The 14,014-nt window shown below is 45.0% G+C and overlaps 1 protein-coding gene across 1 annotated transcript in view; it reads left to right on the top strand.

The window, feature by feature from the left end:
* The first annotated feature begins 8,165 nt into the window (after nucleotides 1-8,165).
* The window catches only part of PRRT1 (proline rich transmembrane protein 1), a 35,621-nt gene continuing 29,772 nt past the window's right edge, over nucleotides 8,166-14,014 (top strand). Inside the window, exon 1 of the mRNA XM_087708438.1 lies at nucleotides 8,166-8,319. Within this exon, the coding sequence (XP_087564564.1) occupies nucleotides 8,301-8,319 (19 nt within the window). The 5' untranslated portion in view covers nucleotides 8,166-8,300. The remainder of the gene's footprint in view (nucleotides 8,320-14,014) is intronic.

The raw sequence follows: 14,014 nt of genomic DNA, 5'->3' as shown, positions 1-14,014 counted from the left end.
AGTCCACAAGGACTCAACCTACGGACCCCTCGGTCCGCTGGCGATGGAGCCGCAGGGCGCGGTGCGCGCCCAACCAATGCCAGAGCTTAGCGAAGGAAGTGGCCACCTACGGGAAGAAGGCACGAGCAAGGCGAAGCCCCGCCCCGCCCTTTAGAGGCGACGGGGACGACCTCAGAGCAGGGTGCCCAACTCCACGTACCCGGGCGGAGACAACCGCCACAAGGGAGCCAGCCGACGAGCATACCGAAGAGATTCGAAGAAGCCCCCCCTGAGCACAAGGGGGAAGAACACACGGGGAACCCGCGGACAGAGGGAAACCCAGAAGCCGCCCCCTACCGAGAAGCTCGATCAGGGGGACCTGAGAGAGGGAGAACCCCCACCCCCTCCAAGGCTGAAACAATTCCGCCACCAGGCGGCACAACCTTGTGGGTTTCCGAAGTCAGGCCCCTCCTGCAGGAACTCCTGAACTCTCTGTCTTCGGCTCGTCACAAGAGACCATCCAGACAGAAACCCAATATTTTTTACTGTTGCCTTTTTGCTATATTTGTTATATTTATGCTGATAAATAAATAAAGGGAGACTAGTATAGATCTATTTCAAGCTATTTAGCTCTCATCAGCTAGCCAAATATATATATATATTTGAATTTGAGCTGATAAACAAATAAGGGAGACTCGTATAGTCTATTACAATCCATTTAGCTCTCATCAGCTAGCCTTATAATAAAGGGAGACTAGTATAGGTCTATTTCAAACTATTTAGACCTTACTGTTAATTGCAATGTGAAAACCTCCGAGCCACAATACTGTTCCTGCACAATGCAGCCCCTGACCTCCTCCCACGAGAAGGACTTCAGGGCAGAGGAAGACATGGGGGGGGGAACACCCTCCCCCTCCCCCTGCAAGGGCTTTCTCACCTGCCGCCAGGTCTGCCACCTGGCCCTGGGGAAACTCCAAGCCCCCCTCCATTTCCCCACTTACGCGTCCAGCCGGAAGGAATGGAGGATTCCAAGCCACTGTAGGCCCCACCGGGACCTGGGCCTGCTTTCTCTGCTGCCTGCCATGCCAAAGGAAGAGACCGCACCAGCCAATGGACCTGGGTCGAGGCCCGGTCCTCGCACACGTGGCGACCGAGCCAACATGGCCGCCGGAACTTTCATTTTCGATCTGCGGCTCCGATGGCCCGCTGAAAGGCCGTGCTGAGGCAGGCAAGGACGGGGGAGGCCACGCGGCTCCCAGGCACGCTCCACCTCCCCCAGGAATGCTCGTAGCGGTCCGAGCCGAAGAGAGAACGCGGCAGCCGCCCTAATCAAACGGCGGCTCCGCAAGCGGCTCACACGCGCCTCCTGGCGCTGTTGCTGCATCTCCTGACTATTTAAGGGAGAAGGCAGCCTCTCCAGCAGCTGAAAGGAGAGCTGGCACCCCCGCACCCGGGGACGGCTGAGACTCTGGGCCTGCGGGGGGGAGGCAGCATGCCCCACTGGGCCCTCCCCCACCACCTGGGGCAGTAAACTGTCCCTTGGGGCCGCAGCTGCTGAATTTAGTAATTTAGAAATCTTTTAAATGCCCAATTAAACCAAATAAGACCAAATTGAATAAAGTAATCCTACCAGTAATTCTCAACAGTTCTTGGACCAGAAAAGACTGAGAGGAAACTGGGATAGGACTGGAAGGCACCAGTATTTAAGCGTTTTCTCTCAGTCTTTGGACCAATCAGGCTTTGACAACAACCCACGTGTGACCATTCCCTCCCCCTCTTCTGGAAAAAGCCTTATTGCTTAAGTGGTTGTAAAAGCCTGGAAAGGAATTTGTATAAGAAAGCAGTCAGCTAGCTCAGATCATTATCTGAGAATCTGACCTCTGACTAAGTCATCCTTTGAACTTAATTGATAAGTTGCCCTGGGAATGAGGGGCAGGAAAGAAGCCCCAACCATCCCACTATCAGTTTACTTTGTGTGTGCAAAGGCCAATCGGGCAGTGGCAGCCGCGAGGCAGATGCTGTTGTTGTTTGTTGTTTATTAGTTTTGTATGCCGCCCACTCCCGAAGGACTCCGGGCGGCTCACAATAAACAGGGAAGGGGAAATAAATAAGACAGTCTTTTAAAACATGTTTCTTTCTTTTCACATCCAGAGAAATATTCTGCCTTTTCAATTTTTCCAAGGATATTTCATTTTTCTGGGAGAGGGCTGGATGATAACTTCCCACAGTAGCATCCAACAAGTGAACTACGCTTGCTTCTCCAAAGCCTTGCAATGCACCCTAGTGGCCAACAAGTGAACTGCATCTATATCTGTATCAAAAATCTACTACGCTTATCTGGGTAATCCAATCACAGCCTGTAAAGAAGCTTGGGAAGAACTCGATTGATGATATGGCAAATCTATGATGACGGAGGCTGCGCTCTTGAAACAGGTCAACAATTTCCCTGACATCAGTCTGCATGACCCTGACCAGTTATGCTCCTTCTCTATCCTCCTTAAGCAACTAGTGGTAGCTCAACAGAATCCCAGCCTGGAAGGACTGGCGTGCCTCAACCAGTACATGACGCGGCAACCTATCGTTCGAAAGCTACCAGAAGCGTTAATCGAAAAAGGGATCGAACTGTATTCTGTTTACACGGCGAACAACCAAGAAAGGAACCCTCCCTTTGCTGTCTTCGCAGATTTTGTTGCCCAACAAATAAAGATATGCAACGATTATAAAGTTCAAGGCTTTAGAAGGTCCCCAGCTGCCAAAAAGTATGGGCAGAACGATGGTTCGACTAAGATTCCAGGGCAAAGTGCAGGAGAAAAAACCTTTGGGTCGGCACACAAAACACAAGTCTCCAACTCCACCAGGGACAACTCAGGTGAGGAACCCACAACGACAGTTCCAATTAAACCCTCAACAACCAATAAAGATCCGTTCTGTGCACTTCACAAGTCTTCGCACCCTTTGAACAGGTGCAGAGAATTTAGAAAGAAGCCCGTAGAGGAGAGGAAAAAGCTCTGATGAGGGAGTACATGGTCTGCTACAAATGTTGTGAATCTACGGAACACATAGCCAAAACCTGTACAGCTAAGGTGTGGTGTCACCTCTGCAAGAGTGACAGGCACCCAGGCGCCCTACATCCAAATTCGGAGATGGAGCAATATCTGACTGATGACCTAAGCGTTGAGTTAACTGCATGCCCCAAGCAAGACTAGAGTGCTCAAGGCAAAACATGCTCCATACTGGAAAGTTTTAAGAAGAGATTGGATAGCCACTTGTCTGGAATGGTATTGATCTCCTGCTTGAGTAGGGGGTTGGGCTAGAAGACCTCCAAGGTCTTTTTCCAACTCTGTTATTCTGTGGTTGAAAGGTGGGTCTTCCAATCCAGTATCCATATCACCCCAGGCTGGTTGGTACCTTTAAACCCAGCACATGGAGGAAATTCTTACATACACAGGAAGTAACCAAACTTAACACCATTCCATTAATTGTAGCCGTGTTTCAATTGCAATAAAATGAATTTGCCATCTTGGCGCCCTTGTTCTCTGCCTACCCTCCACTTAGAGCTGTGAAGGAAATGATATTACTGTATTTTTCGGAGTATAAGACGCACTGGAGTATAAGACCCACCAAGGTTTTGAAGAGGCAATTTTTTTTAAAAAAAAATTTGCACTCTGCAAACCTCCCAAAAATGGCCCATTTTTTGCATAGCCTTTAGGAGGCTTGTAGAGTGCTCCTGGGGGCTGGTGGGGGCAAAAAATGAGCAAAAATGGCTTGTATTTCACTAATTTCTGCCCTCCCCAGCATCCAGGAGCACTCTGAAAGCCTCCTAAAGGCATTTTGGTGAAGGGGTGGGGTTTTGGGAGGCCAAAAAATGCTGTATTCAGTGTATAAGGTGCACCCAGATTCTCAGTCTCTTTTTTGAGGGAAAAGGGTGCGTCTTATACTCTGAAATATACAGTACTTTTGTAATCTTTTACAATGTTAAATGTGTAAGCCATTATATTCTTGCCTAACATATGTAGTACGTTACTGTGCTTTTGCTAACCACAGAATGTGTTCAGTAAATGGGACAAGATAACCTTTGTTATTCCAAGCCATTTGCAGGTGCCTCCATACAAGTTAGATAGGAAGCCATCTGCTCAGATGAAAGGCACCAGAAAAAAACCAAATAAGAGATAGGGGCCTCTCAAGAAATTGTCGCGTTTAGAATATGGAATGATGAAATAAATGATGTAAATAAATGACCAGGAGGGGGGAAATTTCTTAGGAGTAGCGTGTATAAAATGTGTTGTTTGAATGCTATTTTTTGCTCTTTACTCGATCCACTTAGGAAGAGACTTGGAAAGCTGCCTTTGCAAATGCTTGTTATTTTTCTATAAATAAACCTTTTTGAATTGTGAACCAGACTCGTCTCTGTGTTTTGAGGATAATTGGGTTTTTCATCCCACAGCTGTGATGGCAAACCTGTGGCACGCAGAGCCCTCTCTGGGGGCAAGGGCGCCGTCACCAGCTGCTCTTCTGATTTCCGGCATGTACATGCATGCCAGCCAGTAGGTCTTCACGGGTGCCTGAAAATGGCCAAAAAAAGAGGCCATTTTACAAGCCATTTTCAGGCCAGGTTTTTGGGGCTGTTTTCAGGTTATTTTTTGGGTCAAAAACAGCCTGATCAACAACCTGAAAACAGGCCAAAAACTGCCCCAAAAGCAGGCATGCACAGGCCAACCAGCTGGTCTTTGGTTTTTGGTGCACATGCATGCACATGCGCTCACATGCACACACGTTCCAGTTTGGGCACGGTGCTGAAAAGGTTCGCCATCACTGGCTTAGAGGTTCTCAGCCCCTGGGACAAAGCTGAATCCTCTTGGCTACCGATTACAGCTTAACTTGCAACATGCCAGCTTCCCATGCTTTATCATTGGTTTAATTGAAGCAATGTCTTTTTTTAAAGCACGTGAAGTCAAGTGGGGAGAGACAGCCCCCCGTGAAGACTTAAGGAATTGTCTCTGACTAATTGGTGCCTGGAGACAACACCATGGAGAATCAGGCCATTCAAAAAGAAATTGGACTGCATTTCTAAAGTACAACTAGTTCTCAACTTACGATCACAATGGAGCCCAAAATTTATGTTGCTAAGTGAGAAATTGGTTCAGTGAGTTTTGCCCCACTTTCTAACCGCTGTTGTTAAGCAAATCCCTGCAGTTCTTAAAGATAATAGAATAAAGAATTTAGAATAGAATAAAGAATAAGAATAAATAGAATATAGAACAGAATTAATAAGAATAGAATAGAGAATAAGAATATAATAGAATAAAGAATAAGTATAGAATAAAGAATAGAGAATTGAATAGAGAATAAGAATAAAGATAATAGAATAAAGAATTTAGAATAGAATAAAGAATAGGAATAGAATAAAGAATAAATAGAATATAGAACAGAATTAATAAGAATAGAATAGAGAATAAGAATATAATAGAATAAAGAATAAGCATAGAATAAAGAATAGAGAATAGAATAGAGAATAATAAAGAAGATAATAGAATAAAGAATTTAGAATAGAATAAAGAATAAGAATAAATAGAATATAGAACAGAATTAATAAGAATAGAATAGAGAATAAGAATATAATAGAATAAAGAATAAGTATAGAATAAAGAATAGAGAATTGAATAGAGAATAAGAATAAAGAAGATAATAGAATAAAGAATTTAGAATAGAATAAAGAATAGGAATAGAATAAAGAATAAATAGAATATAGAACAGAATTAATAAGAATAGAATAGAGAATAAGAATATAATAGAATAAAGAATAAGTATAGTATAGAATAAAGAATAGAGAATAAGAATAAAGAAGATAATAGAATAAAGAATTTAGAATAGAATTAATAAGAATAGCATAGAGAATAAGAATAAAGAATAGAATAGAATAAAGAATTTCTCAAGCAGGAGAACCTATATAATTTCATATAACTTCTTTAAAAAAAACCTAAAGCACTCACAATTTCTGAAGGCAAAGCAGTTCCACTGGTTAATTGTCCTCACTGTTAGAAAGTTTTTCCTCAATTCCAGGTTGCTTCTCTCTTTGATTAGTTTCCAACCATTCTTCCTCGTCCTGCCCTCTGAGTCAATTCTCAAGCCTCCAAATGCAAATCACGTGACCATGGAGATGCTGCAAGGGTCACATGTGTGAAAAATATGAACAAATATGAACCAGTTGCCTAAGCCTCGAAATTTTGACTACGTGACCAAGGGCACGCTGCCATGGTTGTAAGTGTGGAACACAGTCACAAGTCCCTTTTTTGGGGTGCCACTGTAATGGGGAACGGCTGCTAAATGTTCTGTTGTAAATGGAGGGCTGCCTGTATGCTGGGCACGTCTTTTGCCATTGATGTGTTCCCCTCCTGGAATAAAAATGCAATTGCAGTTTTCTATTATTGCATTTAAATGCTTCCCTTTCAACTGAACATGATGATGCAACCTCAGGAATTTAAAAGCACGGAGCCCAAGCTTTCTTACAAGATTAACACAAAGTTCATCTGCAGTTTTGGTGCCAACCACATGAATCAGCCATGTAGATCCAATACAGGTAGTCCTCAACGTACAATAGCTTACTTAGTGACCTTTCAAAGTTAGAACGGCACTGAAATCATTTTTGACCATTTTTCACACTTGTGACCATTTTTCACACTTGTGACCATTTTTCACACTTGTGACCATTTTTCACACTTGTGACCATTTTTCACACTTATGACCATTGCAGCGTCCCTGTTGTCAGGTGACTTACCATGTTTTTTGCAGTATAAGATGCACCTTTTTCATTCAAAAAAGGGTGAAAATCTGGGTGCGTCTTATACAATGAATGCAGCATTTTGGGCCTCCGGAAACCCCACCCACTTTGGAAAATGGCTGTGCATAGCCTTTAGGAGGCTTCCAGAGCGCTCCTGGGAGCTGGGGAGGGCAAAAATGAGGGAAAAACAGGACGTTTTGTGAAAATCCTTTCTTAGCAAGCGCCTAGAAGCCAAGAGGAACATAGGTGCCAAATTTCAAGTCTGTAGGCTTTACAATTCTAGAGATTTCCTGATGAGTGAGTGGTATTTGCCTTATGTGTGTGTGTGTGTGTGTGTGTTAGATATAGATAGATTATATAGATAGATAGATAGATAGATGGATGGATGGATGGATGGATGGATGGATGGATGGATGGATGGATGGATGGATGGATGGATGGATGATAGGTAGGTAGGTAGGTAGGTAGGTAGGTAGATGATAGATAGATAGATAGATGATAGATAGATAGATAGATAGATAGATAGATAGATAGATAGATAGATAGATAGATAGATAGATAGATAGATAGATAGATAGATAGATAGATAGATAGATTGATTCCTGTTCAGGAAACATGAATTGGAAGCCTAACCACCACAAGATCAGTGTCATAAAAACCGTGGTGGCGGAGTGGTTAGAATGCAGTACTTCTACTTCTGGTGACCAGCAGTTCGAGTCTCACCAGTCTCAAGGTTAACTCAGCCATCCATCCTTCCGAAGTTGGTAAAATGAGGACCCAGATTGTTTGGGGGGGGGGGGGAAATATGCTGACACTATAAACTTCTGAAGAGAGGGATGTAAAAGCACTGGCAAGCGGTATAACACTCTAAGGGGTTGTGGCTACCTTATTGCTATCCTGCTGAATGCTTATTGCTACCATATCAGCTCCTGCAATCCGGGAGCACCCCCAGGCAAACACGGGTGGAGAAATCCCAAAGTTGGAAGGAAGGGCCCTTTGAAGGTCTTCTAGTCTAACCCCCCCCCCGCCCCAACGGGTGCGAGGATCCTGACACCCTTCTGGAGTCTGGAGAAACAAGCGGCCCCCGGTCTTTTCCCCTTGCTGCATCGTCCTCCTTATCAGCGCGGACACCCGGGAAAGCCAGGGCTTGTGAGTTTGCCAACGGTGCGCGTGTGTGCGTGTCGCGTCTGAACAGCGCCAAACGCAGAGTCTGACCCTCCGACAACCTAGCTGGAGAAGGGTGGGGGGGGGAGCGGAAAAACAAGAGGCGGTTTGAGTCCAATCTAACGGGTTGGGGGGGACGAAGAGGAGAGTCGCCTGTTCCTTTAATTTGCTCTGTTTCCTCCCCGTTCCACAATTGGCAAACCGCATCTTCGCAAGTCAGGACCGCGTGGTTCTCTCGGAGAGAGAGAGAGAGAGGAGGGCGCCTTTGGAAAGGGGGCTGCTGACGCAGAAATCCTCCCTCCCATCTCTCAGGTCTCTTTCCCCACCCCATCCCTCTGCTCCCCCCAAAATCCACCCTCCGCCTCGCCAAGCCGCCGCGATGTCCTCGGAGAAAACAGGTGAAGAAGCGCCCTGGAGGCATTGGGGGGGGGGGCGGAGTGGGGGGAAAACACGCGGGGGAGGGAATCGCGCGTGCGTGCGTGTGCCACGGAAGACCCCCATCTCCACCCACCCTCTCCAAGCCCGGGAGGAGGGTGGGGTAAACCAGCCGGAGCGCGCGGGGCTAGCAAAATCCCACGCGTGTAATTCCCACGCAAGCCCAGAGGTGCATTGGCGAGGGAGGAGAGGAGAGAGCATGCACAAGGGGAAAGAGGCGATGCTGAGTTGCAAAAGGGTGCATTTGAAGTCCGATCGGGAAGAGGGGGGGGCGCCTGCTAAATGCCCCGTAAAGGGAAGGGGTCGGCTCTCGGTCCCGCAGACGGTTTGGGATGCAGCTACGTTGCATCTCTGCAAGGGTTGCATCTCTGCAAGGATGTGCCGCACGTGGCCGTGCAGGGATGTCACCCCAGGGAAAGCGGCTTGGGGGTGGGTGGAGTGCAGAATATCGGCCGGCCGCCTCCCCCCCTCCCTCCTCCGAAAAACCGGGATCTGCGAAATGGATAAGGCCCGCTTTTACGACCTGCGGGGGTTTATCGCATGTCGCTTTGTCTCGTAAAGCGGCCGGGGATCAAAAGAGGCAAAGGTGGGCTGGAGGGGAGAGGTGGCAGCCTGATGAGATGTTTGCGTGGATGTCATGGATACAAGGGCTGGCACATGTGTGCGTGTTGCTGAGAGAGAGAGACAGACAGACTGGAATAGAATAGAATAGAATAGAATAGAATAGAATAGAATAGAATAGAATAGAATAATAGATGGATAGGTTGACCATGGAATTGAGGGATAGAGAAGAATCGGGAGTATTATAAAGTGTGGAGTAGATGGTATAAATGGCTGGGCGATAGATGCAAAAATACTGTATGAGAATTAAGTATTGTCTACAATAAATACGATAACACTGTATATATCTGTAGATATTATTTTAAGCGATGACCTAATATAGATAATACTAGAGAATATAGACGTGGAGCTTATGTAAAGATGAATGATATTAATGATACCGATACGGAAAGGCTGTAATGAGTGGAAATTTGTGTTTTGCTTTTAATGTTTAAATAAGTTCAATAAAATTATTTTTTTTAAAAATAGAATAGAATAGAATAGAACAGAATAGAATTCTTTATTGGCCAAGTGTGATTGGACACACAAGGAATTTGTCTTTGGTGCAGATGCTCTCAATGTATATAAAAAGACAAGATACATTTATCAAAAATCATAAGGTACAACACTTAATGATAGTCATAGGGTACAAATAAGCAATCAGGAAATAATATCAATAGACATGGGAGAGAGAGAGAGAGAGAGAGATGGGACATTGTGTGTGTGTCTGTGTGTGTGTCTGTGTGTTGCATATGTGTGTGTGAAAGAGGAGAAACTCTAGCAAAAATAATACAACCCCATGTGGGTTTGGGCGAATCCCAAGGTGTGACTCTAACGTCCAGGTGATTTTTTTTTTTAACTTGGGATGTGCCGTGAAGCGCGTGAAATTGTGTGTGAGATTGTGCAGGTAGGGGAGAGCCAAAATGGGGATGATGTCATGATAGGCAGAGACTTGGAAAAAAAACGAGCATTGGGTTTAAGATTTCATAAGAAATTGTCGTATGCTTTGATTGTCCTCGGGGTACCCGAATATGCGGGAAGCAGACAAACGCTCTCTTTTGCTGTGGGAAGCAGATGGCATTTGTCCGGGCCCGTGTGTGAGGAATTGGGTAGGACCGTCTGTTTGTACAGGATTTGGGATTTCGAGCAAGTGGGCGCTGAAGTGTCCTGGGTGTGTTGCGTTTGGATGTTGTTGTGAGCATGTGGATGCTGAAGGGGCTGAGGAGGAGGGGGTTGTGAATGAGGCATCTGGCAGCCTGGAAACATTTGTGGATAGTTGGCCGCGGCGTTTGCAAACATGATAAACGAAAACATAGTTGGTGAATTCTCGGTTCAGTGCGTATGCAGGCACTCGGACTGTATGGGTCAGGCATGGTTTTGATATACTGTGAGAACCTGGACAATGGGGGGGAGGGGGCTAAGTGAACAAGCCAATCCTGTTTAATGTTTGGCACACATATCTGGGTCCATGGGGCGTTTGGGATGTGCGAATGAGTGTGCACCCTAAGAAGGGAGTGAGGGAGAGGACCTTAGGTCAGACTAAGGAATTGGGAATCCATGCATCTTAAGTGCCTTATAAGGAAATGTTGTTGAAGAGAGTTGAAAACCTGTGAATAGCAATAGCAATAGCAGTAGACTTATATACCGCTTCATAGGGCTTTCAGCCCTCTCTAAGCGGTTTACAGAGAGTCAGCATATTGCCCCCAACAATCTGGGTCCTCATTTTACCCACCTCGGAAGGATGGAAGGCTGAGTCAACCCTGAGCCGGTGAGATTTGAACCGCTGACCTGCTGATCTAGCAGTAGCCTGCAGTGCTGCATTTAACCACTGCGCCACCGTGGCTTGAATGTTGGGAAGAATCTTGGTGGATCAGGCTAAGACTCATCTGAGTCCATATCGTTTTTCCTTGGGGGTTTCCACTTCCAAATATGTTCTCCTGCAATTTGGGGAGAGGTGTGCTCTCCCCAAGCCTGAATCCAACCACCCCAAATCTCCATCCTATAGACCAGAGGTTCCAGACCTTTTCTATACCCCACACTGATATATTCTCGCACCCCTTAAAAAATAATTATATGCATAAGATGCTGAGCTTGTCGATCAGAAAGGTCGACAGTTTGGCAGTTCGAATCCCTAGCGCCACATAACGGAGTGAGCTCCCGTTATTTGTCCCAGCTTCTGCCAACCTAGCAGTTTGAAAGCATGTAAAAAATGTGAGTAGAAAAATAGGGACCACCTTTGGTGGGAAAGTAACAGTGTTCTGTGCGCCTTCAGCGTTTAGTCATGCCAGCCACATGACCACAGAGACATCTTCAGACAGCGCTGGCTCTTCAGCTTTGAAACAGAGATGAGCACTGCCCCCTAGAGTCGGGAACGACTAGCACATATGTGCAAGAGGAACCTTTACCTTTTTAATTATACACATACACTATAATTTTGAAACTTCTAAACCCAGGTTTTCGCACCCCCTGGAATATTGTCTTGCACCCCCAGTTGGGAACCCCACTATATAGACCAATGTTTCTCAGCCTTGGTTACTTTAAAGATCCGTGGCCTTGAAATCCCAGAATTTCTCAGCCAGCATGGCTCCCATCTTTCCATGGCTGGCTGGAGAATTCTGGGAGCTTAAAGTTTCCACTTATGTGGAGACTTATGCTGTAAACCTATGTTTCTCAACCTTGGCAATTTTGAGATCTGTGGACTTCAAGTTCCATAGGAGAAATTTCCTGACAGTTAGAACAATTAACCAGTGGAACTGCTTGCCTCCAGAAGTTGTCGGTGCTCCAGCACTGGAGGCTTTTAAGAAGAGATTGGACAGCCATTTATCCAGATTGATATATGGTTTCTTACCTGAGTAGAGTGTTGGACTAGAAGACCTCCAATGTCCCTTCCAACTCTGTTATTCTGTTAATTCCCCAGCCAGCTATGGAATGCTGGGAGTTGAAGTCCACCTGCTTTAAAATTGCCAAGATTGAGAAATATTGCTGCAACCATCCCAAAGATGCTTTTTTTCAAGAGGCAACTGGACTTTCTGGTTTTTCTTTGAAGACATTTCATAACCACCCGCTAAAAGATCCTACCGAAATAGGTCTACTCACTAATCAGCCGCAGTGGTTGGAATGCAATATTGCAGGCTGACTCTGCCCACTGCCAGCAGTTCGATTCTCACCAGACTCAAGGTTAGCTCAGCCTTCCATCCTTCCAAGGTCAGTCAAACGAGACCCAGATTGTTGGGGGACAATAGGCTGACCCTGTAAACCACTTAGAGAGGGCTATAAAAGCACTATGAAACAGACTTACAACAGTTCATTTGGTGACTGAAGTTACAACAACACTGAAAAAAGTTTACTTTGACCATTGTTTTCACATGAATGACCGTTCCAGCATCATGTGATTTACATTCAGATGCTTGACAGCCAACTTCCATTTATGATGGTTGCAATGTCCCGGGGGTCCTGTGATCACCTTTTGCAAACGCCCTACAAGCAAAGTCAGTGAGGAAACCAGATTCACTTAACAACTGTGTGACTAATTTAACAACCGCAGTGATTCACTTTGCAGCTGTGGCAAGAAAGGTTGTAAAAATAGGACGAAATTCACATAACACATTTCTCACTTCGCAACATAAATTTTGGGCTCAGTTGAGGTTGTAGGTTGAGGGCTACCTGTGCATAAGTCTACTACTATTGCTGAGTCATGATAGTTTTTGAATAATCACACATGAAGTTCAGGGTATGCACAAGCAATACACTACTCTGGAACTCAACATCCTTGAGCTTCTTACCTCAGGCATAAGGGTGACAATTGCACAATACCTTGAGAAGAGTTGAGTGTGTGTAGCTGTAGCACTTTGGACCGTGCTTGGTATTTCTCATCGTAGGATTAAACTTTTTGACACTTGAAAAACGTGAAGCAATCCATGGTTAGCCATCATACTGAGAAGCTCCAGAAGCATTTTCTAGAAGCCACCTATTAGAAGCTTTGCAAGGATGATCCATTATTGGAATCCTGTACCTTCCAAAGGCAAATTCAGGATCTCGGAGAATCAACTAGAGATCATTTGTATTGCTGAGGAAGGAAAAGGGGCCAAATCATTAAACACAAAAGCTCAGTTTAGCAACAGCCCTTAAATTGATATACCACTTCGTATTGCTTTTATAGCCCTCTCTGAGCTGTTTACAGAGTCAGCCTATTGCCCCCCCAAAATCTGGCTCCTCATTTTAGCCACCTCGGAAGGATGGAAGGCTGAGTCAACTTTGTGCCCCTTTGGTCTAGTGGCTAAGGCACCAGGCTAGAAACCAAAAACCATGACTTTTAGTCCTACTTTAGCCATCAAAATCAGTTGGATAACTTTGGATCAATCACAAAGAGACTGTGAGTTCTAATTGTACATTAGGAGTTGGTGACTTTGGGCCAGTCCCCCCCACCCTCTCTCACCTCACAGGGTGGTTGTTATATGCAAAAACAGAAGAAAGGAGTATTGGGTATGTTCACTGACTTGGGTTAGTTATAAAAAATAATGAATATGAGATTATGATTGATAGATTGATTGATAGATAGATAGATAGATAGATAGATAGACAGATAGATAGATATAGATAAATAGATGGATAGGGAGGGAGGGAGAGAGAGAGAAAGAGAGAGAGAGAGAAGGGCAGATAGATATGGATGGATGGATGGATGGATGGATGGATGGATGGATGGATGGATGGATGGATGGATGGATAGATAGATATAGATGATAGATATAGATAGACAGATTTAGTAGATATGGATTGATTGATTGATTGATTGATTTTGATGGGTGAGTAGGTGAGTGGAGGAGGGAGGGATGGGATAGACAGACAGAAAGAAAGACAGATAGATGTGTATGGTAGATGATGGATTGGATGGATGGATGGATGGATAGATAGATATGGACAGGTAGAGAGATATGGATGGATGGATGGATGGATGGATGGATGGATGGATAGATAGATAGATAGATAGATAGATAGATAGATAGATAGACAGACAGACAGACAGACAGACAGACAGATTTAGTAGATATGGATTGATTG

This window comes from Thamnophis sirtalis, unplaced genomic scaffold, assembly GCF_051295495.1.
Source record: "Thamnophis sirtalis isolate CommonGarterSnake01/CBP01778 unplaced genomic scaffold, rThaSir2_p1.2 scaffold_3, whole genome shotgun sequence".
Classification (NCBI taxonomy): domain Eukaryota; kingdom Metazoa; phylum Chordata; class Lepidosauria; order Squamata; family Natricidae; genus Thamnophis; species Thamnophis sirtalis.
This window is presented reverse-complemented; position numbering and strand designations above follow the sequence as displayed.